The sequence below is a fragment of the Anomaloglossus baeobatrachus genome, chromosome 11 (assembly GCF_048569485.1).
Source record: "Anomaloglossus baeobatrachus isolate aAnoBae1 chromosome 11, aAnoBae1.hap1, whole genome shotgun sequence".
In the NCBI taxonomy this organism is placed as follows: Eukaryota; Metazoa; Chordata; class Amphibia; order Anura; family Aromobatidae; genus Anomaloglossus; species Anomaloglossus baeobatrachus.
In genome coordinates, this window is record NC_134363.1 from 4,907,877 (window position 1) to 4,935,781 (window position 27,905).

Below are 27,905 nucleotides of genomic sequence, written 5' to 3' on the forward strand. Positions count from 1 at the left end.
TGGTGTCTCCGCATGCGGACGATGCCGGCACACCCTTTTTATGGGAGCAGGACATTGGGAAATGCCCCAGGCGTGATATCAGCCAATGGGGAACTGGCAGGCAGGTCATGAGTCCCCTCGTTCTGTAGCTAAATTCATAACTGTCACAATGAGAGCATTGGCGTCCGCCTACGACGCTCCCAGGCAAAGTTATGGCCCATATTCCATGTTGTGGATTGTCCATAACTCAAGCCAGGGGTGGAGCAGTGCTCCCTCTGAGGTCACGAAGGTAGGAGGGGACCTGGACTTGCCCAGGTTGATAACCCTACTTCGGCCATTTTTCCAGTGTTCTTTTCGCTGGGGGCACGTGTAGGAAACATCTGTGGGAAGGATCCTAGAAACCTGGGTACAGCGCCCCCCTGTGGCCAGACGCACAAGGTAACTGATTGAATTGCATACCTGTTTGTAAACCATGCTTTGATTGTAACTGTACTCTGACATATGTATATTCTGTAGATTCCCTATTGTATATATTGTAGTTTCTAGTGTGCTTTAGGCTGATTAAATTATATAATTAATCTTGGGCTGTTCTGTTATCTCGATCTTGAATCCCACGTCTGTGTGTTCGGCTAATAGTTACCGTAAATCGGTTGGTGGCAGCGAATTGTGCCAAGGATTATTGTGGGGAGGCCAGTGAGATTCGGGGAGATTTTATATATTCCGCCCGCGGAGGTCGGGGGAATATATACCTTACTCTCACCGGGGACCCTTCAATAATCGGCATAAGTAGTATAGCGGCCTCCTTGCTTATGGTCGGGCAATTCCATAATTGGCCTGACTATAAGAGGGGCGCTAGAGAGCGCGTCACGTGCTCTGTCTGTCGGTCGGGAGGTATAAAGGAGGGGTGACCCCCACTTGTTACCCCCCGATTGTGACGTACTGGTAGCCAGCGCGGGGGGATTTCTGAGTGACCCCCCCGGTGGTCTGTGACATATTGGTGGCATAGCGGTGGGATCGAGATAATAGTGTGTGTGAGTGTGAGACCCATACTCCCAGACACTAAAGACTGCCTGCAGCAGCTGTGGCTGCTGGGGTCTTCAGACTAGCTCAACACTAGAGTGTCAGAGTGCAGATACTGTAAGGTGTGTGGAGGCATCAGGTGTCAGTTCTGTGTCAGTGACCAAAAGTCTGCAAGAATGGCTGATGGCACCAGGAGCAGAGCTATGCAACTGGCCAATGCTAAGGCAGGAGCCGAAGAGAGGGAGGACGGTGCTGTGGACAGCAATGAGGAGGTTGCCCACGAGTCCCCCAGGAGCTCGACGCCAGAAAACCGTTCTGCCGAGGACATTGCGCAACCTGGCACTGCTGGACAAGATGAGGAGGAGCTCACCCAAGGTTCCTCAACGAGCCAGATGCCAGCCCTCCGCTCTGAAAGGGACAGTGAATCGCCTAGCTCTGCAGCGTGCCGCAGATCACCACGTGCCATTCCACCGAGCCTGGGAGGCTCGGATAGCCTTCTTCAAATGGCTATGGCCCTTCTCCAGGCTGGAGACCAGAAGGGCTACAAGGAACTCCTGGCAGAGCGCAGGGCAGAGCGGCAGGCAGCGCGTGACGCTGAGGCTGCGGAGCGGCACGCAGAGCGTGAGGCTGCGGAGCGAGAGCGGCAGGCAGCGCGTGAAGAGCGAGAGCGACAGGCAGACCGTGACTACCAGCTGCAGCTAGCTCAGCTCCGGCCCTCATCAGCCACATGTGACCTTCGAGACACCAAACTTCCAAAGGTCCGTGTTGAGGACTTCCCAGTGCTGGAGAAGGATGGAGACTTGGACTCTTTCTTGACTGCTTTTGAACGGACTTGCTTGCAGCACCATCTGGACAAGGACCAGTGGGCCAAATACCTGACCCCCCGTTTAAGGGGTAAGGCCCTGGATATCCTTGGGGACTTGCCTGCTGAGGCAGATCAAGGCTACGACACCATCAAGCGGGCCCTGATCCAACAGTACAACCTCACTCCAGAGTCCTACCGCAAGAAGTTCCGGAGCCTACAGAAGGGACCAAAGGACTCCTGGGCTGACCACCGGCGGGCACTTGCCCGAGCTGCCGACCACTGGACCCAAGGCCTGCAGCTTTCCACCGGACCGGAGATCCTGGACTTGTTCATCACGGAGCAACTCTTGTGGAACTGCCCTGAGGATCTCCGCCAGTTCATCCGAGACCAGAAGCCAAAGGGGTCCACGGCTACAGCTGCCCTTGCCGATGACTACACCAACAACCGGGCCCCTGAGGCCAGGAGAGCGGCCACCAGCAGCACCTGGAGAGGGGGTAAGATGAATTCGGCGACTGCCCCACCTGCCCCTAGACTGCAGGGGGTGTCCCCCTCAACTCCCCTCTCCAGGCCCGTGGCGGAACCAAGACGGTGCCACCAGTGCAACCTACCTGGACACTTCAAGGCCATGTGCCCTCAGCGTCCCAAGGCCCCGGCTCCGTCCCCGTCCCAAGGGCCGCCCAAGGTGTATTGTGTGGGTGGGGGTGGTGGTAGGTCCCTGGACAGCTTCCAACCTGTCACCGTCGGCCGGTCTGTGACCATAGGACTGCGAGACAGCGCCTCGGAGGTGACTCTGGTGCGGCCTGAGATGGTGTCCCCCCAAGACTTGATCCCTGGAAAAACCCTCGCTGTCTCCGGGATTGGAGGCATTGACCCGGCGCTGCCTGTTGCTGACATTTATGTGGACTGGGGCGCAGGGCGAGGGGTGAGAGAGGTGGGGGTAACTGATCGGATCCCTGCAAACGTGCTACTTGGGACAGATTTGGGGCAGATAACCTCCCAGTTTGGGCCCCCCCCAAGGGCTGAACCTTCAGCCAGTACTGACATGACTCCTGACAATGTTAATGTGTTATCTATGAATGATGTAAGGGAGGAGGGAGTGAACTCTGATATTTCTGCTTGCACAGACACCATAGACACACACACAGCTGCAGCTGTGACAGGGGAGGGGGTCAGAGAAAGGTGTGACAATGCCTCTACAAGTAACCAGCCTGTGAGCTGGGATCTGTTGCCCTCTGCAGGGATAAGCAGAGAGCAGGGTGCTGCAGGGGGGGGACCAGTGTGTGGGGTGGGGGCTACCACAGCAAATGTGGGGTCCCCAGAGATTTCACAGCGGGGTTCTGTTGCTGCAGGAGGGGAACAGGCAGGTGAGATTGGGGCCGGTCCAGGAGCGGAAGTGCTCCCAGGTAAGATCTCGGTGCATGGTTCCCCCACAACCGGGGTGTCAGGAAGCCAGGTAGGTCTGCCTGAACCGGCGACTTGGTCAGGAACGGAGGAGGAGCAGGCACGACCCACGGTCGCAGCGGCTGTGGCCGCTGTCACCCGCAGTGGGAGTGCTGGAAGCCAAGGGGCCTCCCGGAGGTCCGATAGCTCTTCCCCTTCTGACCAAGTGGCAGCCGAGTCAGGTGGAGGCCAGGACACAGGTCCCGGGGTACTGACCGAAGATGTGACAGTCTCGTCGATTCTGGCCACATCTAGTCAGGGGTTTCAGGCAGCGTTAGAAGCTGACGACAGCCTGAAAGCTCTTAAGGAGCAGGCGGCACAGCCTCCCTCGGACTCGGACCCGGAGCGAGTGGTCTGGGACCAAGGACGGCTGTACCGGGCCACGGTCCAGCAGGGTTCACCGGAGGCGTGGCCCAGGGACCGACAGTTGGTGGTACCCTATCCGTTCCGGACGGAGTTGTTGCGGATCGCACATGAGATTCCGATGGCCGGACACCTAGGGATCGCTAAGACCAAGGCCAGGTTAAACCAGCATTTCTACTGGCCAAAAATGGGGGCCGATGTGGCTGCCTACTGCCGTTCGTGTGAAACCTGTCAGAGAGTGGGGAAGGCGGGGCCACGCCCCAAAGCCCCACTAGTATCTCTGCCAATCATCGATGAGCCTTTCAGGAGGGTGGCTGTGGATCTGGTCGGCCCGCTGGCCATCCCCAGCAGCTCCGGGAAACGCTTCCTACTGACGGTAGTGGACTATGCCACCCGGTACCCAGAAGCAGTGGCCTTGTCGTCCATTCGGGCTGACAAGGTGGCCACCGCATTGCTGGAGATTTTCTCCCGAGTGGGTTTTCCCCAGGAAATGCTCACTGACCGGGGGACCCAATTCATGTCCCAGCTGATGGAGGCCCTCTGTAAGCAAGTCCAGGTGCGACATCTGGTGGCCAGCCCGTACCATCCACAGACTAATGGCCTGTGCGAGCGGTTCAATGGCACCTTAAAGCAGATGCTTAAGATGTTGGTCGACTCCCATGGGCGTGACTGGGAGCGGTATCTCCCACACCTGTTATTTGCTTACCGGGAGGTTCCACAGGCCTCAACAGGATTCTCACCGTTTGAGCTCCTGTACGGGCGACGTGTGCGGGGCCCCCTGGCTCTGGTGAAAGAGGCTTGGGAAGGGGATTTGGCCACCCCTGGAGTGTCGGTTATCGAGTATGTCATGCGCTTCCGGGACAAAATGCAGGCCTTGACGCAACTGGTACACGACAATATGGCTCAAGCCCAGGCCGATCAGAAGCGTTGGTACGACCAGAACGCTTGTGAGAGGACCTACCAAGTGGGTCAAAAGGTGTGGGTACTGGTCCCCGTACCACAGGACAAGCTTCAGGCAGCCTGGGAAGGCCCATACCTCGTGTACCAGCAGCTCAACCCTGTAACGTACCTGGTCACCCTGGACCCTGCCCGTGGAAGGCGGAAGCCCTTCCATGTGAACATGATGAAGGCACATCATGAGCGGGAGGCATGTGCGCTCCCCGTGTGCAACCTGCCCGAGGAGGGAGAAGCGGAAACCCTCTTGGATATGCTAGCCCAGGTTAGGGCAGGCGGATCCATTGAGGATGTGGAGGTTGGCCACCAGCTCTTGGAAGACCAACGGTCCCAGCTGTGGGCCACCCTCCTCCCCTTCCGGGGGTTGTTTACCAACCAGCCCGGAAGGACTGACTTGGCTGTCCATCACGTGGACACTGGGGATCATCCCCCGATCCGGCGTTCAGCATATCGGGTCTCCCTGGAGGTGCAGCAACACATGCGCCAGGAGATTGACGAGATGCTGAAGCTGGGGGTGATCCAGGCATCCAACAGCGCTTGGGCCTCGCCTGTAGTCCTCGTCCCTAAGAAGGACCGAACCACTCGGTTCTGCGTGGACTACAGGGGGCTCAATGCGGTCACGGTCGCCGATGCGTACCCAATGCCACGCATCGATGACCTGCTCGATCAGTTGGCCGGGGCTCAGTACCTGACCATCATGGATCTGAGCCGGGGATATTGGCAGATCCCCCTGACTCGCAAGGCCAGGGAACGCTCTGCCTTTATTACCCCATTTGGACTGTACGAGTCCACGGTGATGCCATTCGGGATGAGGAATGCCCCTGCCACTTTCCAGCGGATGGTCAACACCCTGCTCAAGGGACTTGAAGGGTACGCGGCCGCGTACCTGGATGACATTGCCGTCTTCAGTCCCACCTGGGAGGACCACCTAGAGCATCTAGCACAGGTGCTCAGGCGGATCCACCGGGCAGGTTTGACCATCAAGCCGGGAAAGTGTCAGCTGGCCATGAGCGAGGTCCAGTACCTCGGTCACCGGGTAGGTGGGAGAACACTGAAGCCCGAGCCTGAGAAAGTGGAAGCCATCGCATCCTGGCCCACCCCCAGGACCAAGAAGCAGGTGATGTCCTTCTTGGGGACCGCTGGGTACTATAGGAGGTTTGTTCCATGCTATAGTAGCCTGGCAAAGCCCTTGACGGACCTCACCAAGAAGAAGCTGCCCTCTGCAGTCGATTGGACAATGGACTGCGAGACAGCCTTCCGGGCCCTAAAGGACGCCCTGTCCAGCCCGCCCGTGCTACAGGCAGCCGACTTCACGCGGCCGTTTGTAGTACAGACCGACGCCAGTGACTTCGGCCTCGGTGCGGTGCTCAGCCAGGTGGACTCTGCGAGCCAAGAGCACCCAGTCTTGTACCTGAGCCGGAAGCTGTTACCGAGGGAAGTGGCCTATTCCACAATGGAGAAGGAGTGCCTGGCCATAGTGTGGGCCCTGCAGCGTCTGCAACCCTATCTATACGGGCGCCACTTCATCGTGGAGACGGACCACAATCCCCTCAGCTGGTTGCACACCGTCTCTGGGACGAATGGGCGATTGTTGCGATGGAGCCTTGCGCTCCAGCAATACAACTTCACCATTCGCCACAAAAGGGGCCGTGACCACGGTAACGCAGACGGGCTGTCCCGACAAGGAGAGGTCGCGGACGGGCGCACGGGGGAACACCGGAGTGTGCTGCCCCCTAGCGCCCTCAAAAGGGGGGAGGTGTGAGGTAAATCCGGAGATATGACGATAAATCATGATATTCAAGTATGTCAGGAAGCCCTCTCCTGGTGTCACCCCCCCTTTCCTTCACACAACTGGTTTAGCAACAAATCCCATGGCCATCTCCTGTGATATGGAGATTAGATGATGTGGGAACAATGGACACAGGATGACTCCCTGCCGTGACCCTGTGGTAGGGGCTGCTATCTAATTAGCAAGCTTGGAAGTATCCAGACAGAACGACTCCAGTAAAATATGGTTCATATCTCGCAAGCCATATTTCCGATAAATATGGCAACCATAAAAATGGTGTCTCTGCATGCGGACGATGCTGGCACACCTTTTTTATGGGAGTAGGACATTGGGAAGTACCCCAGGCGTGATATCAGCCAATGGGGAACTAGTAGACAAGTCATGAGTCCTCTCGTTCTGTAGCTAAATTCATAACTGTCACAATGAGAGCGTTGGCGTCCGCCTACGACGCTCCCAGGCAAAGTTATGGCCCATATTCCATGTTGTGGATATTGTCCATAACTCCAGCCAGGGGTGGAGCAGTGCTCCCTCTGAGGTCACTAAGGTAGGAGGGGACCTGGATTTGCCCAGGTTGATAACCCTACTTCGGCCATTTTCCAGTGTTCTTTCGCCGGGGGTCACGTGTAGGAAACATCTGTGGGAAAGATCCTGGAAACCTGGTCTACAGCGCCCCCTGTGGCCAGACGCACAAGGTAACTGCTGGAACTGTGTATGCCTGTTTGTAAACCATGCTTTATCTGTAACTGTGCTCTGACATATGTATATTCTGTAGATCTCCTATTGTATATATTGTATTTTCTAGTGTGGCTTTAGGCTGATTAAATTATATAATTAATCTTGGGCTGTTCTGTTATCTCGATCTTGAATCCCACGTCTGTGTGTTCGGCTAATAGTTACCGTGAAGCGGTTGGTGGCAGCGAGTTGTGCCAAGGATTATTGTGGGGAGGCCAGTGAGATTCGGGGAGGTTTTATATATTCCGCCCGCGGAGGTCGGGGGAATATATACCCTACTCTCACCGGGGACCCTTCAATAATCGGCATAAGTAGTATAGCGGCCTCCTTGCTTATTGTCGGGCAATTCCATAATTGGCCTGACTATAAGAGGGGCGCTAGAGAGCGCATCACGTGCTCTGTCTGTCGGTCGGGAGGTATAAAGGAGGGGTGACCCCCACTTGTTACCCCCCGATTGTGACGTACTGGTAGCCAGCGCGGGGGATTTCTGAGTGACCCCCCCGGTGGTTCGTGACAAGGACCACTGCTGTGTCCATGAGGTTGTGGACGTCCTCACGTGCACCCTCAGCGGACAGCCGTGGACTCCAGAGATTCATGAGGACCACTGCTGTGTCCATGAGGTTGTGGACGTCCTCACGTGCACCCTCAGCGGACAGCCGTGGACCCCAGAGGTTCATGAGGACCACTGCTGTGTGCGTGAGGTTATGGACGTCCTCACGTGCACCCTCAGCGGACAGCCGTGGACCCCAGTGGTTCATGAGGACCACTGCTGTGTCCATGAGGTTGTGGAAGTCCTCACGTGCACCCTCAGCGGACAGCCGTGGACCCCAGAGGTTCATGAGGACCACTGCTGTGTGCGTGAGGTTATGGACGTTCTCACGTGCACCCTCAGCGGACAGCCGTGGACTCCAGAGGTTCATGAGGACCACTGCTGTGTGCGTGAGGTTATGGACGTTCTCACGTGCACCCTCAGCGGACAGCCGTGGACTCCAGAGATTCATGAGGACCACTGCTGTGTCCATGAGGTTGTGGACGTCCTCACGTGCACCCTCAGCGGACAGCCGTGGACCCCAGAGGTTCATGAGGACCACTGCTGTGTACGTGAGGTTATGGACGTCCTCACGTGCACCCTCAGCGGACAGCCGTTGACCCCAGAGGTTCATGAGGACCACTGCAGTGTGCGTGAGGTTATGGACAGCCATAGGCTGTCGCCCGGCACAGATCGCTGATTCACCTTGTGATGAGCGCTGTACATTCACCGTAATGGCGGCCTCCAGGACCCTGGATCCAGTCTTCACGTGGCAGACGTAGTCACCAGAATCCGCTGCGGTGGCTCCAACGATTCGCATCCGTGATCCTGCAATCTGACAGACAACAGCGGCGTATTAGAGAGCATGCGGAGCCTGGACGCAGGGCGAGCGCGCCTCAGGTACCTGGTGATTCGCACTTAGCGGGCGTCCATGAGACCGATGCCAGGTCACCGAGTGGCCGGAAAGCCCATCGGTCAGGCAGCTCAGCTCCAGGTTCTGCCCCTCCTCCACAGTCTGGGACGACGGCTCAATCCTAACGGATCTCAAGATGTCAGTGTCTGAAATAGATCATCACGTGATGACGACGCCAAATCCGTAATAATCTGCCGGCGGCACTATCATTATAGCGGCACTATCATCATAGCGGCACTATCATCATAGCGGCACTATCATCATAGCGGCACTATCATCATAGCGGCACTATCATCATAGCGGCACTATCATCATAGCGGCACTATCATCATAGCGGCACTATCATCATGGCGGCACTATCATCATAGCGGCACTATCATCATAGCGGCACTATCATCATAGCGGCACTATCATCATAGCGGCACTATCATCATAGCGGCACTATCATCATAGCGGCACTATCAATATAGCGGCACTATCATCATAGCGGCACTATCAATATAGCGGCACTATCATCATAGCGGCACTATCAATATAGCGGCACGATCATCATAGCGGCACTATCATCATAGCGGCACTATCATCATAGCGGCACTATCATCATAGCGGCACTATCATCATAGCGGCACTATCATCATAGCGGCACTATCATCATAGCGGCACTATCATCATAGCGGCACTATCATCATAGCGGCACTATCATCATAGCGGCACTATCATCATAGCGGCACTATCATCATAGCGGCACTATCATCATAGCGGCACTATCATCATAGCGGCACTATCATCATAGCGGCACTATCATTATAGCGGCACTATCATTATAGCGGCACTATCATTATAGCGGCACTATCATCATAGCGGCACTATCATCATAGCGGCACTATCATCATAGCGGCACTATCATCATAGCGGCACTATCAATATAGCGGCATTGTCAATATAGCGGCACTATCATCATAGCGGCACTATCATCATAGCGGCACTATCATTATAGCGGCACTATCATTATAGCGGCACTATCATTATAGCGGCACTATCATCATAGCGGCACTATCATCATAGCGGCACTATCATCATAGCGGCACTATCATTATAGCGGCACTATCATTATAGCGGCACTATCATTATAGCGGCACTATCATTATAGCGGCACTATCATTATAGCGGCACTATCATCATAGCGGCACTATCATCATAGCGGCACTATCATCATAGCGGCACTATCATCATAGCGGCACTATCAATATAGCGGCATTGTCAATATAGCGGCACTATCATCATAGCGGCACTATCATCATAGCGGCACTATCATCATAGCGGCACTATCATTATAGCGGCACTATCATTATAGCGGCACTATCATTATAGCGGCACTATCATCATAGCGGCACTATCATCATAGCGGCACTATCATCATAGCGGCACTATCATCATAGCGGCACTATCATCATAGCGGCACTATCATCATAGCGGCACTATCATCATAGCGGCACTATCATCATAGCGGCACTATCATCATAGCGGCACTATCATCATAGCGGCACTATCATCATAGCGGCACTATCATCATAGCGGCACTATCATTATAGCGGCACTATCATCATAGTGGCACTATCATCATGGCGGCACTATCATTATAGCGGCACTATCATTATAGCGGCACTATCATCATAGCGGCACTATCAATATAGCGGCACGGAGGGCAAACATGTCAGGAGGGATGGGGTCCCATCACTAAAAGAAGAAACGTGACCCATCACTGGAAAAACAATGCCGTCCTCCGGGTAAAGTACACGAGAAAGGTGAAGCTGAAAACATCCACAAGTGACCAGAGAGGCGGATCAGAAAAGTGATAAGCGAGGACACAAAAGAAAAAAAAATAGCAAAAGAATAAACATATAGCACGGAGGAAAAAGGGAGAAAAGTGAGGAGAATAAAAGGCAGCCAGGAAAAAGGGAGAAAAGTGAGGAGAATAAAAGGCAGCCAGGAAAAATGGAAAAAGGTGAGCACAATCAAAGGCAGCCAGAAAAAAAAAAATGGAGAAAGTGAGGAGAGTAAAAGGCAGCCAGGAAAAGGGAAAAAAAGTGAGGAGAATAAAAGGCAGCCAGGAAAAAGGGAGAAAAGTGAGGAGAGTAAAAGGCAGCCAGGAAAAAGAGAGAAAAGTGAGGACAATAAAAGGCTCCCAGGAAAAATGGAAAAAAGTGAGGACAATCAAAGGCAGCCAGAAAAAAGAAAATGGAGAAAGTGAGGAGAGTAAAAGGCAGCCAGAAAAAGGGAGAAAAGTGAAGAGAATAAAAGGCAGCCAGGAAAAATGGAAAAAGGTAAGCACAATCAAAGGCAGCCAGAAAAAAAAAAATGGAGAAAGTGAGGAGAGTAAAAGGCAGCCAGGAAAAGGGAAAAAAGTGAGGAGAATAAAAGGCAGTCAGGAAAAAGGGAGAAAAGTGAGGAGAGTAAAAGGCAGCTAGGAAAAAGGGAGAAAAGTGAGGACAATAAAAGGCTCCCAGGAAAAAGGGAAAAAAGTGAGGAGAATAAAAGGCAGCCAGGAAAAGGGAAAAAAGTGAGGAGAATAAAAGGCAGCCAGGAAAAGGGAAAAAAGTGAGGAGAATAAAAGGCAGCCAGGAAAAAGGGAGAAAAGTGAGGAGAGTAAAAGGCAGCCAGGAAAAAGGGAGAAAAGTGAGGACAATAAAAGGCTCCCAGGAAAAAGGGAAAAAAGTGAGGACAAGAAAAGTCACCCAGGAAAAAGGTAGAAAAGTGAGGGGAATAAAAGGCAGCCAGTAAAAATGGAGAAAAGTGAGGAGAATAAAAGGCAGCCAGGAAAAATGGAAAAAAGTGAGGACAATCAAAGGCAGCCAGAAAAAAAAATGGAGAAAGTGAGGAGAGTAAAAGGCAGCCAGGAAAAGGGAGAAAAGTGAGGACAATAAAAGGCAGCCAGGAAAAGGGAAAAAAGTGAGGAGAATAAAAGGCAGCCAGGAAAAAGGGAAAAAAGTGAGGAGAATAAAAGTCACCCAGGAAAAAGGTAGAAAAGTGAGGGGAATAAAAGGCAGCCAGGAAAAAGAGAGAAAAATGAGGTGAATAAAAGGCAGCCAGGAAAAAGCGAGAAAGGTGAGGAGAATAAAAGGCAGCCAGGAAAAAGAGAAAAAAAGTGAGAATAAAAGGCAGCCAGGAAAAGGGAGAAAAGTGAGGAGAATAAAAGGCAGCCAGGAAAAAGGGAGAAAAGTGAGGAGAATAAAAGGCAGCCAGGAAAAAGGGAGAACAGTGAGGAGAATAAAAGGCAGCCAGGAAAAAGGGAGAAAAGTGAGGAGAATAAAAGGCAGCCAGGAAAAAGGGAGAAAAGTGAGGAGAATAAAAGGCAGCCAGGAAAAATGGAGAAAAGTGAGGAGAATAAAACGCAGCCAGGAAAAAGGGAGAAAGGTGAGGAGAATAAAAGGCAGCCAGGAAAAAAAGAAAAAAGTGAGGTGAATAAAAGTCACCCAGGAAAAAGGTAGAAAAGTGAGGGGAATAAAAGGCAGCCAGTAAAAATGGAGAAAAGTGAGGAGAATAAAAGGCAGCCAGGAAAAATGGAAAAAAGTGAGGACAATCAAAGGCAGCCAGAAAAAAAAAATGGAGAAAGTGAGGAGAGTAAAAAGGCAGCCAGGAAAAGGGAGAAAAGTGAGGACAATAAAAGGCAGCCAGGAAAAATGGAGAAAAGTGAGGAGAATAAAAGACAGCCAGGAAAAAGAGAGAAAAGTGAGCTGAATAAAAGGCAGTCAGGAAAAAGGGAAAAAAGTGAGGACAAGAAAAGTCACCCAGGAAAAAGGTAGAAAAGTAAGGGGAATAAAAGGCAGCCAGGAAAAAGAGAGAAAAGTGAGGTGAATAAAAGGCAGCCAGGAAAAAGAGAAAAAAAGTGAGAATAAAAGGCAGCCAGGAAAAGGGAGAAAAGTGAGGAGAATAAAAGGCAGCCAGGAAAAAAGGGAGAAAAGTGAGGAGAATAAAAGGCAGCCAGGAAAAATGGAAAAAAGTGAGGATACTAAAAGGCAGCCAGGAAAAAGAGAGAAAAGTGAGGTGAATAAAAGGCAGCCAGGAAAAATGGAGAAAAGTGAGGATACTAAAAGGCAGCCAGGAAAAAGCGAGAAAGGTGAGGAGAATAAAAGGCAGCCAGGAAAAAGAGAAAAAAGTGAGGTGAATAAAAGGCAGTCAGGAAAAAGGGAGAAAAGTGAGGAGAATAAAAGGCAGCCAGGAAAAAGGGAGAAAAGTGAGGAGAATAAAAGGCAGCCAGGAAAATGGGAGAAAAGTGAGGAGAATAAAAGGCAGCCAGGAAAAAGAGAAAAAAGTGAGAATAAAAGGCAGCCAAGAATAAGGGAGAAAAGTGAGGAGAATAAAAGGCAGCCAGGAAAAAGGGAGAAAAGTGAGGAGAATAAAAGGCAGCCAGGAAAAAGGGAGAAAAGTGAGGAGAATAAAAGGCAGCCAGGAAAAAGAGAAAAAAGTGAGAATAAAAGGCAGCCAAGAATAAGGGAGAAAAGTGAGGAGAATAAAAGGCAGCCAGGAAAAAGGGAGAAAATTGAGGAGAATAAAAGGCAGCCAGGAAAAAGGGAGAAAAGTGAGGTAAATAAAAGGCAGCCAGGAAAAAAGAGAAAAAAGTGAGGTGAATAAAAGGCAGTCAGGAAAAAGGGAGAAAAGTGAGGAGAATAAAAGGCAGCCAGAAAAAGGGAGAAAAGTGAGGAGAATAAAAGGCAGCCAAGAAAAAGGGAGAAAAGTGAGGAGAATAAAAGGCAGCCAGGAAAAAGAGAAAAAAGTGAGAATAAAAGGCAGCCAGGAATAAGGGAGAAAAGTGAGGAGAATAAAAGGCAGCCAGGAAAAAGGGAGAAAAGTGAGGAGAATAAAAGGCAGCCAGGAAAAAGGGAGAAAAGTGAGGAGAATAAAAGGCAGCCAGGAAAAAGAGAAAAAAGTGAGGAGAATAAAAGGCAGCCAGGAAAAAGGGAGAAAAGTGAGAATAAAAGGCAGCCAGGAAAATGGGAGAAAAGTGAGGAGAATAAAAGGCAGCCAGGAAAAAGAGAAAAAAGTGAGAATAAAAGGCAGCCAGGAATAAGGGAGAAAAGTGAGGAGAATAAAAGGCAGCCAGGAAAAAGGGAGAAAAGTGAGGAGAATAAAAGGCAACCAGGAAAAAGGGAGAAAAGTGAGGAGAATAAAAGGCAGACAGGAAAAAGAGAAAAAAGTGAGAATAAAAGGCAGCCAGGAAAAATGGAGAAAAGTGAGGAGAATAAAAGGCAGCCAGGAAAAATGGAGAAAAGTGAGGAGAATAAAAGGCAGCCAGGAAAAAGGGAGAAAAGTGAGGAGAATAAAAGGCAGCCAGGAAAGAAGGGAATTTTGTTTACTTACCGTAAATTCCTTTTCTTCTAGCTCCAATTGGGAGACCCAGACAATTGGGTGTATAGCTACTGTCTCCGGAGGACACACAAAGTATTACACTTAAAAGTGTAAAGCCCCTCCCCTCTGCTATACACCCTCCCGTGCATCACGGGCTCCTCAGTTTTGGTGCAAAAGCAGGAAGGAGGAAACTTATAAATTGGTCTAAGGTAAATTCAATCCGAAGGATGTTCGGAGAACTGAAACCATAACCAAGAACAACAGCCCGAAGGGAACAGGGGCGGGTGCTGGGTCTCCCAATTGGAGCTAGAATAAAAGGAATTTACGGTAAGTAAACAAAATTCCCTTCTTCTTTGTCGCTCCATTGGGAGACCCAGACAATTGGGACGTCCAAAAGCAGTCCCTGGGTGGGTAAAAGAATACCTCGGTAAAAGAGCCGTAAAACGGCTCCTTCCTACAGGTGGACAACCGCCGCCTGAAGGACTCGCCTACCTAAGCTGGCATCTGCCGAAGCGTAGGTATGCACTAGATAGTGCTTCGTGACAGTGTGCAGACTCGACCAGGTAGTCGCCTGACACACCTGCTGAGCCGTAGCCTGGTGCAGCAATGCCCAGGACGCACCCACGGCTCTGGCAGAATGGGCCTCCAGCCCTGAAGGGACCGGAAGCCCAGCAGAACGGTAGGCTTCAAGAATTGGTTCCTTGATCCACTGAGCCAAGTTGACTTGGAAGCCTGCGACCCTTTACGCTGGCCAGCGACAAGGACAAAGAGCGCATCCGAGCGGCGCGGGGGCGCCGTACGAGAAATGTAGAGTCTGAGTGCTCTCACCAGACCTAACAAGTGCAAATCCTTTTCACATCGGTGAACTGGATGAGGACAAAAAAGAAGGTAAGAAGATATCCTGATTGAGATGAAAAGAGGATACCACCTTCGGGAGAAATTCCGAAACCGGACGCAGAACCACCTTGTCCTGGTGAAACACCAGGAAGGGGGGCTTTGCATGACAGTGCTGTTATGTCAGACACTCTGCGGAGTGACGTGACTGCCACTAGGAAGACCACCTTCTGCGAAAAGCGTGAAAGAGAAATATCCCTCATTGGCTCGAAGGGTGGTTCCTGAAGAGCCGGTATCACCCTGTTCCGATCCCAGGGTTCTAGCCGACGCTTGGAAGGAGGGACTACGTGGCAAACCCCCTGCAGGAACGTGCGTGCCTGAGGAAGCCTGGCTAGACGCTTTTGAAAAAACACAGAAAGCGCCGAAATTTGTCCCTTAAGGGAATCGAGAGACCACCCCTTTTCCATTCCGGATTGAAGGAAGGACAGAAAAGTGGGCAAGGCGAATGGCCAGAGTAAAACCCTGATCAGAGCACCAGGATAAGAAGATCTTCCACGTCCTGTGGTAGATCTTGGCGGACGTTGGTTTCCTGGCCTGTCTCATAGTGGTAATGACCTCTTGAGATAACCCTGAAGACGCTAGGATCCAGGACTCAAAGGCTACGCAGTCAGGTTGAGGGCCGCAGAATTCAGATGGAAAAACGGCCCTTGAGATAGCAAGTCTGGCCGGCCTGGTAGTGTCCACGGTTGGCCTACCGTGAGATGCCACAGATCCGGGTACCACGACCTCCTCGGCCAGTCTGGAGCGACGAGGATGGCGCAGCGGCAGTCGGATCTGATCTTGCGTAACACTCTGGGCAGCATCTCCAGAGGAGGAATACGTAAGGCAGTGGAAACTGCGACCAATCTGGTCTTGAGAACGTGCCATGAATGCCGGGACCTTGTTGTTGTGCCGGGACGCCAATAGGTCGACCTTCGGCTTCACCCAGCGGCAACAAATCTCTTGAAACACGTCCGGGTGAAGAGACCATTCCCCTGCGTCCATGCCCGGCGACTGAGAAAGACTGCTTCCCAGTTTTCTACGCCCGGGATGTGAACTGCGGAGATGGTGGAGGCTGTGGCTTCCACCCACAGCAGAATCCGCCGGACTTCCTGGAAGGCTTGCCGACTGCTTGTGCCGCCTTGGTGGTTGATGTATGCCACCGCCGTGGCGATGTCCAACTGAAATCGGATCTGCCTGCATTCCAGCCATGGCTGGAACGCTTTTAGGGCTAGATACACTGCCCTCACCTCCGAAACATTGATCTGGAGGGAGGACTCTGTTGAGTCCATGTACCCTGAGCCCTGTGGCGGGGGAAGACTCCCTGACAGACTTGCGTCAACCGTGACCACAGCCCAGGATGGGGGCAGGAAGGATTTTTCCTTCGATAAGAAGTGAGAAGAAGCCACCACTGAAGGGATGCCTTGGCTGCCCGAGAAGGAGCAACGTTCCTGTCGAGGGACGTCAATTTGCTGTCCCATTTGCGGAGAAAGTCCCATTGAAGTGGGCGCAGATGAATCTGCGCAAACTGAGCTGCCTCCATTGCTGCCACCAACTTCTCTAGGAAGTGTATGAGGCGCCTCAAAGGGTGTGACTGGGCTCGAAGGAGCGATTGCACCCCTGTCTGTAGTGAACGCTGTATGTCCAGCGGAAGCTTCACTATCGCTGAAAGAGTATGAAACTCCATGCTGAGATATGTCAGTGATTGGGCCGGTGTCAATCTTGACTTTGGGAAATTGATGATCCACCCGAATCTCTGGAGAGTCTCTAGAGCAATGTTCGGGCTGTGTTGGCATGCCCCCCGAGAGGGAGCCTTGACCAGCAGATAGTCTAAGTAAAGGATCACCGAGTGTCCCTGAGAGTGTAGGACCGCTACCACCGTTGTCATGACCTTGGTGAAGGCCCGTGGGGCTGTCGCCAGGCCGAGAGTTAGTGCCACGAACTGAAGGTGTTCGTCCCCTATGGCGAAGCGCAGGAAGCGCTGAAATCATGGTACAATCGGCACGTGGAGATAAGCATCCCTGATGTCGATTGATGCTAGGAAGCCTCCTTGGGCCATCAAAGGTGATGGCAAAGCGGAGAGATTCCATCCGGAACCGTCAGGTTCTCTGTCCGTTGAGCAGTGTGAAGTCCAGAACGGGGTGGAGTGATCCGTCCTATCTGGTGTTCACCGCCTGGAAATGCATCGGCTCGCTCGGGGGACGGAGATGCTCTGAAGCAACGAGTCGGAGGACGAGAACTGAGCTCTATCCTGTGACCGTAAGACAGAATGTCTCCTACATCGGTCTTGGACACGTGGGGACCACTCCCCTGACCTGGACCTCCATACAGGAAAGGTTCTCTGTGCACGGCGGAGGATGAAAACACCACCGCCTGAGACGTCAAAGACGCTAAATGCGGAGCAGACCGCATTAATCTGAGACAGAGCAGCTGAGATAGCCTGGAGTGCCCGCCCCTGCACCGGCTGGGGCAACGGACGCGCCTATGGGTTCATAGATGGATCTCATTAGGAGTTCTATCTGTCTGTCCGTGGCATTCTTGAGCGTGGACCCGTCAGCCACTGCTACTACTGATCTAGCCGCCAGTCAAGAGACTGGAGGGCACCTTATGACCCTGAGCCCAAACCTTAACAACGTCAGAGGGGAAGGGACAACGTGTGTTATAAGGCGTTCAGTAAAACGCTTGTCCGGGAAGGTGTGCTTCTGTACAGTATCTGTGAAGCCTTTAGAGCCACGTCCGGACAGAGTCCTGGGTTGCGACCTCCGCCCTATCCTCTAGAGGGTCCTCAAGCTGAGACCCTTGAAGAAGTCGGGGAAGATTCCAAGCAAGGCTGCTTAGCCGGACTGGGACTGCGGTTCGTGCTGGAGTACCCCACGTCATAACTAGAGGCCACCCCAGGAACACGCTTCGTCGCAGACCGATAGAGGCCTGGGGCGATCCCGCAGTGCTCGGGGCCTGTGTAAGGGACCGGTCTGGACTGCAAACTCCTAGTCTCTTAGCCGACCATTTGTCCATAGCCTGAGACATGGATAGTGAAAATGACTCAGAGTTTCTCAGCAAAAGCTGCAACTCTGTCCCTGCCGCCTGGACAGGTAACGCCGGCGGAGTTCAACCAGTGCCCCCGGCTCCGGCTGAGCGAGTGCCACATGGCCCGAGCAATGTTCACAGCGATCACTGAGGATACATATGTACAGCCGAACTGTGAAACTGCATACAAACATATATAACCATATATACATTTCATCACTCTAGGGGGCCCAGCATCAAGAAGAAGCCCCCTGGCGTACCGACCCTGAAGCAGTATGTGCTGCTTAAAACATGGCTGTCGGCGTATACAGTGGAGGGGGGAGCCGTGGGCGTAACCCCAAAAGTGCGGGAATCTGGTGCCCTGAGTGAAAACGTGAGGGGGCGGAGGACAGCCAAGTGTGCTCCAGCCCTCACTGTTAGCCTCCGACTGACCGTCCCGCCCTTCCCCCTGACTGGCAGGTCCGGGGGCGGGAGATTAATGCACTAGGCCGCGAAAGCCGGGTGCTAAAGTTAAACACCGCGGCCGGCCGGCAGGCGCGGTCGGCGCGGTAGTACCGTATCATCCAGCAGTCACTGCCCAATCTGCCAAGGTGCACCATGCACCGTCCCCAAGGGGACACTGAGTACCTCTGCGCCGCAAAGTGCTTAGTGAGGGTGATGGAGGACAGCGAAGTGTGCTCCGGCCCTCACTGTCGGCGTCAGCCCGACTGTCCCGCCCTTCCCCCTGACTGGCAGGTCCGGGGGCCGGAGTTTAAGGCACTAGGCCGCGAAAGCCGGGTGCTAAAGTTAAACACCGCGGCCGGCCGGCAGGCGCGGTCGGACCGTACCAACCCAGCAGTCACTGCCCAATCTGCCAAGGTGCTCCATGCACCGTCCCCACGGGGACACTGAGTACCTCTGCGCCGCAGAGTGCATAGTGAGGGTGATGGAGGACAGCGAAGTGTGCTCCAGCTCTCACTGTCGGCGTTAGACCGACCGTCCCGCCCTTCCCCCTGACTGGCAGGGCCGTGGGCGGGAGTGAAAAGGCACTAGGCCGCAAAAGCCGGGGACTAAAGTTATAAACCGCGGCCGGCAGGCAGGCAGGCGCGGTCGGCGCGGTAGTCCCGGCGTCATACGAATCACCTCGGGCGCTGCAGCGTCTGAGGCCAAGGTGCTCTATGCACCGTCCCCAAGGGGACACAGAGTACCTGTAGATGCAGGGCCCTGTCCCTGATGATACTCCGTCTCCGTCCGGCAGAATCCCACAGGGGCTGCGGATGGAGGCCGGTACCAGTGCCTGGATGACCGGATAGGATCCCACTTCGCCCAGAGCCCATAAGGGATGGGGAAGGAAAACAGCATGTGGCTCCTGCCTGTGTACCCGCAATGGGTACCTCAACCTTAACAACACCGCCGACTCAGTGGGGTGAGAAGGGAGCATGCTGGGGGCCCTGTTATGGGCCCTCTTTTCTTCCATCCGATCTAGTCAGCAGCTGCTGCTGACCAAATTGTGGAGCTTGCGTGGATGTGTGCCTCCTTCGCACAAAGCATAAAAACTGAGGAGCCCGTGATGCACGGGAGGGTGTATAGCAGAGGGGAGGGGCTTTACACTTTTAAGTGTAATACTTTGTGTGTCCTCCGGAGGCAGTAGCTATACACCCAATTGTCTGGGTCTCCCAATGAGGCGACAAAGAAAAAGGAGAAAAGTGAGGAGAATAAAAGGCAGCCAGGAAAAAGGAGTATAGTGAGGTAAATAAAAGGCAGCCAGGAAAAAGGCAGAAAAGTGAGGTAAATAAAAGGCAGCCAGGAAAAAAGAGAAAAAAGTGAGAATAAAAGGCAGCCAGGAAAAGGGAGTAAATAATAATATTGAACCAATATTAATACTTTAACCTGCGCAAACAAAAGTACCGCATTTTTCGGATTATAAGACGCACTTTTCCTCCCAAAAATTTGGGAGAAAAATGGGGAGGTGCGTCTTAAAATCCGAATATAGCTTTACCTGGGGGTCCTGTCTGTGCGGCGATCGGGCGGCCGGGTGCCTGTGGCTGCGTGCAAGCGGCCGGGTACCTGTGCTTGCGTGCGGGTGGCAGCCGGGTACCTGTGGCTGCGTGAGGGCGGCAGTCGGGTGACCGTGCCTGCGTGCGGGCAGCAGCCGGGTGCCTGTGCGGGCGGCGGTCGGGTGCCTGTGCCTGCGTGCGGGTGGCAGCCGGGTGCCTGTGCGGGCGGCAGCCGGGTGCCTGTGTGCGGGAGGCAGCCGGGTGCCTGTGTGCGGGAGGCAGCCGGCACAGACAGGCACCCGGCTGCCGCCCTCATATAGGCACCCGGCTGTCTCCCGCACATAGGCACCCGGCTGCCACCCGTACACAGCCACAGGTACCCGGCTGCCACCCGCATGCACGCAAGCACAGGTACCCAGCCGCTTGCACGCAGGGTGGGCGGGTATCCTACTGGCTGCCACTCTGTACGTGCGGGGCGGCCGGCTGTGCAGGAGGTTACCCAGTTTGTCCGCGGTCTCAGTGTCAAATGATGGTGCCGGGAGTGGGCGCGTGCGCAGATGGAGCTCTTGGATGAGAGCTCCATCTACGCAAGCGCCGCTCCAAGCGCCATCATTTGAACCGGGACCGCGGACACTGGGACACTCACTGCACCGGCCTGCTGCACGACTCACCCGCTGCCGCCACCACGGACCCAGCGGCTCCTGCCACCACGGACGCCACCGCACCTGCCACCACGGACCCCGATGCCACTGACCCGCCGTGCCTGCCAGCACAACCTCTGCCTCCTGTGACCCCGCTTCACCACCACTGCTGCCCCCCTCCGGTAAGAGAACACCGGAGTATAAGATGGACCCCATTTTTCTGTTTTTTACCTTTTTTATGCCTAAATTTTGGGTGCGTCTTATAATCCGGTGCGTCTTATAAAGTGAAAAATACGGTATATATTGAGAGATGTTGTGAGGCAAATCCCGGGATATGAAGATGAATTATGACTCCAGTCATAATCCCTCATCACTCCCTGGCAGTGCCCCCTCCCTTCTTGTTCTCAGTGTTCCACTTACACCTCCATGGCCATGTCCTGTGATATGGAGATGAGGTGGTGTGGGAACAATGGACACAGGATGACTCCCTGCCGTCACCCTGTAACAAGAGTTGTATCTCATTAGCAAGGCTATGGAACTAGCTAGACAGAACGACTCCAGTAAAAAATGGTTCATATCTCGCAAGCCATATTTCCGATAAATATGGCAACCATAAAAATGGTGTCTCCGCATGCGGACGATGCCGGCACACCCTTTTTATGGGAGCAGGACATTGGGAAATGCCCCAGGCGTGATATCAGCCAATGGGGAACTGGCAGACAGGTCATGAGTCCCCTCGTTCTGTAGCTAAATTCATAACTGTCACAATGAGAGCATTGGCGTCTGCCTACGACGCTCCCAGGCAAAGTTATGGCCAATATCCCCTTTGCTGGATAATTCTGATCCATGCAGGGGGAGTGGCAGTGCTTCCCTGTGAGGTCACTAAGGTAGGAGGGGACCTGGATCTGCCCAGGTTGATAACCCTACTTCGGCCATTTTCCAGTGTTCTTTTCGCTGGGGGCACGTGTAGGAAACATCTGTGGGAAGGATCCTAGAAACCTGGGTACAGCGCCCCCCTGTGGCCAGACGCAACAAGGTAACTGCTGGAACTGTGTATGCCTGTTTGTAACCCATGCTTTGACTGTAACTGTACTCTGACATATGTATATTCTGTAGATTCCCTATTGTATATATTGTAGTTCTAGTGTGCTTTAGGCTGATTAAATTATATAATTAATCTTGGGCTGTTCTGTTATCTCGATCTTGAATCCCACGTCTGTGTGTTCGGCTAATAGTTACCGTAAATCGGTTGGTGGCAGCGAATTGTGCCAAGGATTATTGTGGGGAGGCCAGTGAGATTCGGGGAGATTTTATATATTCCGCCCGCGGAGGTCGGGGGAATATATACCTTACTCTCACCGGGGACCCTTCAATAATCGGCATAAGTAGTATAGCGGCCTCCTTGCTTATGGTCGGGCAATTCCATAATTGGCCTGACTATAAGAGCGGCGCTAGAGAGCGCGTCACGTGCTCGGTCTGTCGGTCGGGAGGTATAAAGGAGGGGTGACCCCCACTTGTTACCCCCCGATTGTGACGTACTGGTAGCCAGCGCGGGGGATTTCTGAGTGACCCCCCCGGTGGTTTGTGACATATTGGTGGCATAGCGGTGGGATCGAGATAATAGTGTGTGTGAGTGTGAGACCCATACTCCCAGACACTAAAGACTGCCTGCAGCAGCTGTGGCTGCTGGGGTCTTCAGACTAGCTCAACACTAGAGTGTCAGAGTGCAGATACTGTAAGGTGTGTGGAGGCATCAGGTGTCAGTTCTGTGTCAGTGACCAAAAGTCTGCAAGAATGGCTGATGGCACCAGGAGCAGAGCTATGCAACTGGCCAATGCTAAGGCAGGAGCCGAAGAGAGGGAGGACGGTGCTGTGGACAGCAATGAGGAGGTTGCCCACGAGTCCTCCAGGAGCTCGACGCCAGAAAACCGTTCTGCCGAGGACATTGCGCAACCTGGCACTGCTGGACAAGATGAGGAGGAGCTCACCCAAGGTTCCTCAACGAGCCAGATGCCAGCCCTCCGCTCTGAAAGGGACAGTGAATCGCCTAGCTCTGCAGCGTGCCGCAGATCACCACGTGCCATTCCACCGAGCCTGGGAGGCTCGGATAGCCTTCTTCAAATGGCTATGGCCCTTCTCCAGGCTGGAGACCAGAAGGGCTACAAGGAACTCCTGGCAGAGCGCAGGGCAGAGCGGCAGGCAGCGCGTGACGCTGAGGCTGCGGAGCGGCACGCAGAGCGTGAGGCTGCGGAGCGAGAGCGGCAGGCAGCGCGTGAAGAGCGAGAGCGAGAGCGACAGGCAGACCGTGACTACCAGCTGCAGCTAGCTCAGCTCCGGCCCTCATCAGCCACACGTGACCTTCGAGACACCAAACTTCCAAAGGTCCGTGTTGAGGACTTCCCAGTGCTGGAGAAGGATGGAGACTTGGACTCTTTCTTGACTGCTTTTGAACGGACTTGCTTGCAGCACCATCTAAACAAGGACCAGTGGGCCAAATACCTGACCCCCCGTTTAAGGGGTAAGGCCCTGGATATCCTTGGGGACTTGCCTGCTGAGGCAGATCAGGGCTACGACACCATCAAGCGGGCCCTGATCCAACAGTACAACCTCACTCCAGAGTCCTACCGCAAGAAGTTCCGGAGCCTACAGAAGGGACCAAAGGACTCCTGGGCTGACCACCGGCGGGCACTTGCCCGAGCTGCCGACCACTGGACCCAAGGCCTGCAGCTTTCCACCGGACCGGAGATCCTGGACTTGTTCATCACGGAGCAACTCTTGTGGAACTGCCCTGAGGATCTCCGCCAGTTCATCCGAGACCAGAAGCCAAAGGGGTCCACGGCTACAGCTGCCCTTGCCGATGACTACACCAACAACCGGGCCCCTGAGGCCAGGAGAGCGGCCACCAGCAGCACCTGGAGAGGGGGTAAGATGAATTCTGCGACTGCCCCACCTGCCCCTAGACTGCAGGGGGTGTCCCCCTCAACTCCCCTCTCCAGGCCCGTGGCGGAACCAAGACGGTGCCACCAGTGCAACCTACCTGGACACTTCAAGGCCATGTGCCCTCAGCGTCCCAAGGCCCCGGCTCCGTCCCCGTCCCAAGGGCCGCCCAAGGTGTATTGTGTGGGTGGGGGTGGTGGTAGGTCCCTGGACAGCTTCCAACCTGTCACCGTCGGCCGGTCTGTGACCATAGGACTGCGAGACAGCGCCTCGGAGGTGACTGGTGCGGCCTGAGATGGTGTCCCCCCAAGACTTGATCCCTGGAAAAACCCTCGCTGTCTCCGGGATTGGAGGCACTGACCCGGCGCTGCCTGTTGCTGACATTTATGTGGACTGGGGCGCAGGGCGAGGGGTGAGGGAGGTGGGGGTAACTGATCGGATCCCTGCAAACGTGCTACTTGGGACAGATTTGGGGCAGATAACCTCCCAGTTTGGGCCCCAACCAAGGGCTGAACCTTCAGCCCGTACTGACATGCCTCCGGACAATGTTAATGTGTTATCTATGAATGATGTAAGGGAGGAGGGAGTGAACTCTGATATTTCTGCTTGCATAGACACCATAGACACACACTCAGCTGCAGCTGTGACAGGGGAGGGGGTCAGAGAAAGGTGTGACAATGCCTCTACAAGTAACCAGCCTGTGAGCTGGGATCTGTTGCCCTCTGCAGGGATAAGCAGAGAGCAGGGTGCTGCAGGGGGAGGACCAGTGTGTGGGGTGGGGGCTACCACAGCAAATGTGGGGTCCCCAGAGATTTCACAGCGGGGTTCTGTTGCTGCAGGAGGGGAACAGGCAGGTGAGATTGGGGCCGGTCCAGGAGCGGAAGTGCTCCCAGGTAAGATCTCGGTGCATGGTTCCCCCACAACCGGGGTGTCAGGAAGCCAGGTAGGTCTGCCTGAACCGGCGACTTGGTCAGGAACGGAGGAGGAGCAGGCACGACCCACGGTCGCAGCGGCTGTGGCCGCTGTCACCCGCAGTGGGAGTGCTGGAAGCCAAGGGGCCTCCCGGAGGTCCGATAGCTCTTCCCCTTCTGACCAAGTGGCAGCCGAGTCAGGTGGAGGCCAGGACACAGGTCCCGGGGTACTGACTGAAGATGTGACAGTCTCGTCGATTCTGGCCACATCTAGTCAGGGGTTTCAGGCAGCGTTAGAAGCTGACGACAGCCTGAAAGCTCTTAAGGAGCAGGCGGCACAGCCTCCCTCGGACTCGGACCCGGAGCGAGTGGTCTGGGACCAAGGACGGCTGTACCGGGCCACGGTCCAGCAGGGTTCACCGGAGGCGTGGCCCAGGGACCGACAGTTGGTGGTACCCTATCCGTTCCGGACGGAGTTGTTGCGGATCGCACATGAGATTCCGATGGCCGGACACCTAGGGATCGCTAAGACCAAGGCCAGGTTAAACCAGCATTTCTACTGGCCAAAAATGGGGGCCGATGTGGCTGCCTACTGCCGTTCGTGTGAAACCTGTCAGAGAGTGGGGAAGGCGGGGCCACGCCCCAAAGCCCCACTGGTATCTCTGCCCATCATCGATGAGCCTTTCAGGAGGGTGGCTGTGGATCTGGTCGGCCCGCTGGCCATCCCCAGCAGCTCCGGGAAACGCTTCATACTGACGGTAGTGGACTATGCCACCCGGTACCCAGAAGCAGTGGCCTTGTCGTCCATTCGGGCTGACAAGGTGGCCACCGCATTGCTGGAGATTTTCTCCCGAGTGGGTTTTCCCCAGGAAATGCTCACTGACCGGGGGACCCAATTCATGTCCCAGCTGATGGAGGCCCTCTGTAAGCAAGTCCAGGTGCGACATCTGGTGGCCAGCCCGTACCATCCACAGACTAATGGCCTGTGCGAGCGGTTCAATGGCACCTTAAAGCAGATGCTTAAGATGTTGGTCGACTCCCATGGGCGTGACTGGGAGCGGTATCTCCCACACCTGTTATTTGCTTACCGGGAGGTTCCACAGGCCTCAACAGGATTCTCACCGTTTGAGCTCCTGTACGGGCGACGTGTGCGGGGCCCCCTGGCTCTGGTGAAAGAGGCTTGGGAAGGGGATTTGGCCACCCCTGGAGTGTCGGTTATCGAGTATGTCATGCGCTTCCGGGACAAAATGCAGGCCTTGACGCAACTGGTACACGACAATATGGCTCAAGCCCAGGCCGATCAGAAGCGTTGGTACGACCAGAACGCTTGTGAGAGGACCTACCAAGTGGGTCAAAAGGTGTGGGTACTGGTCCCCGTACCACAGGACAAGCTTCAGGCAGCCTGGGAAGGCCCATACCTCGTGTACCAGCAGCTCAACCCTGTAACGTACCTGGTCACCCTGGACCCTGCCCGTGGAAGGCGGAAGCCCTTCCATGTGAACATGATGAAGGCACATCATGAGCGGGAGGCATGTGCGCTCCCCGTGTGCAACCTGCCCGAGGAGGGAGAAGCGGAAACCCTCTTGGATATGCTAGCCCAGGTTAGGGCAGGCGGATCCATTGAGGATGTGGAGGTTGGCCACCAGCTCTTGGAAGACCAACGGTCCCAGCTGTGGGCCACCCTCCTCCCCTTCCGGGGGTTGTTTACCAACCAGCCCGGAAGGACTGACTTGGCTGTCCATCACGTGGACACTGGGGATCATCCCCCGATCCGGCGTTCAGCATATCGGGTCTCCCTGGAGGTGCAGCAACACATGCGCCAGGAGATTGACGAGATGCTGAAGCTGGGGGTGATCCAGGCATCCAACAGCGCTTGGGCCTCGCCTGTAGTCCTCGTCCCTAAGAAGGACCGAACCACTCGGTTCTGCGTGGACTACAGGGGGCTCAATGCGGTCACGGTCGCCGATGCGTACCCAATGCCACGCATCGATGACCTGCTCGATCAGTTGGCCGGGGCTCAGTACCTGACCATCATGGATCTGAGCCGGGGATATTGGCAGATCCCCCTGACTCGCAAGGCCAGGGAACGCTCTGCCTTTATTACCCCATTTGGACTGTACGAGTCCACGGTGATGCCATTCGGGATGAGGAATGCCCCTGCCACTTTCCAGCGGATGGTCAACACCCTGCTCAAGGGACTTGAAGGGTACGCGGCCGCGTACCTGGATGACATTGCCGTCTTCAGTCCCACCTGGGAGGACCACCTAGAGCATCTAGCACAGGTGCTCAGGCGGATCCACCGGGCAGGTTTGACCATCAAGCCGGGAAAGTGTCAGCTGGCCATGAGCGAGGTCCAGTACCTCGGTCACCGGGTAGGTGGGAGAACACTGAAGCCCGAGCCTGAGAAAGTGGAAGCCATCGCATCCTGGCCCACCCCCAGGACCAAGAAGCAGGTGATGTCCTTCTTGGGGACCGCTGGGTACTATAGGAGGTTTGTTCCATGCTATAGTAGCCTGGCAAAGCCCTTGACGGACCTCACCAAGAAGAAGCTGCCCTCTGCAGTCGATTGGACAATGGACTGCGAGACAGCCTTCCGGGCCCTAAAGGACGCCCTGTCCAGCCCGCCCGTGCTACAGGCAGCCGACTTCACGCGGCCGTTTGTAGTACAGACCGACGCCAGTGACTTCGGCCTCGGTGCGGTGCTCAGCCAGGTGGACTCTGCGAGCCAAGAGCACCCAGTCTTGTACCTGAGCAGGAAGCTGTTACCAAGGGAAGTTGCCTATTCCACGATGGAGAAGGAGTGCCTGGCCATAGTGTGGGCCCTGCAGCGTCTGCAACCCTATCTATACGGGCGCCACTTCATCGTGGAGACGGACCACAATCCCCTCAGCTGGTTGCACACCGTCTCTGGGACGAATGGGCGATTGTTGCGATGGAGCCTTGCGCTCCAGCAATACAACTTCACCATTCGCCACAAAAGGGGCCGTGACCACGGTAACGCAGACGGGCTGTCCCGACAAGGAGAGGTCGCGGACGGGCGCACGGGGGAACACCGGAGTGTGCTGCCCCCTAGCGCCCTCAAAAGGGGGGAGGTGTGAGGCAAATCCCGGGATATGAAGATGAATTATGACTCCAGTCATAATCCCTCATCACTCCCTGGCAGTGCCCCCTCCCTTCTTGTTCTCAGTGTTCCACTTACACCTCCATGGCCATGTCCTGTGATATGGAGATGAGGTGGTGTGGGAACAATGGACACAGGATGACTCCCTGCCGTCACCCTGTAACAAGAGTTGTATCTCATTAGCAAGGCTATGGAACTAGCTAGACAGAACGACTCCAGTAAAAAATGGTTCATATCTCGCAAGCCATATTTCCGATAAATATGGCAACCATAAAAATGGTGTCTCCGCATGCGGACGATGCCGGCACACCCTTTTTATGGGAGCAGGACATTGGGAAATGCCCCAGGCGTGATATCAGCCAATGGGGAACTGGCAGACAGGTCATGAGTCCCCTCGTTCTGTAGCTAAATTCATAACTGTCACAATGAGAGCATTGGCGTCTGCCTACGACGCTCCCAGGCAAAGTTATGGCCAATATCCCCTTTGCTGGATAATTCTGATCCATGCAGGGGGAGTGGCAGTGCTTCCCTGTGAGGTCACTAAGGTAG

At 54.4% G+C, this 27,905-nt stretch overlaps 1 protein-coding gene across 1 annotated transcript in view; it reads right to left on the reverse strand.

The window, feature by feature from the left end:
- The window catches only part of HSPG2 (heparan sulfate proteoglycan 2), a 281,820-nt gene that overhangs the window by 65,777 nt on the left and 188,138 nt on the right, over nt 1-27,905 (reverse strand). Inside the window, 2 exon segments of the mRNA XM_075328538.1 lie at nt 8,317-8,446; nt 8,516-8,670. Of these exon segments, the coding sequence (XP_075184653.1) occupies nt 8,317-8,446; nt 8,516-8,670 (285 nt within the window).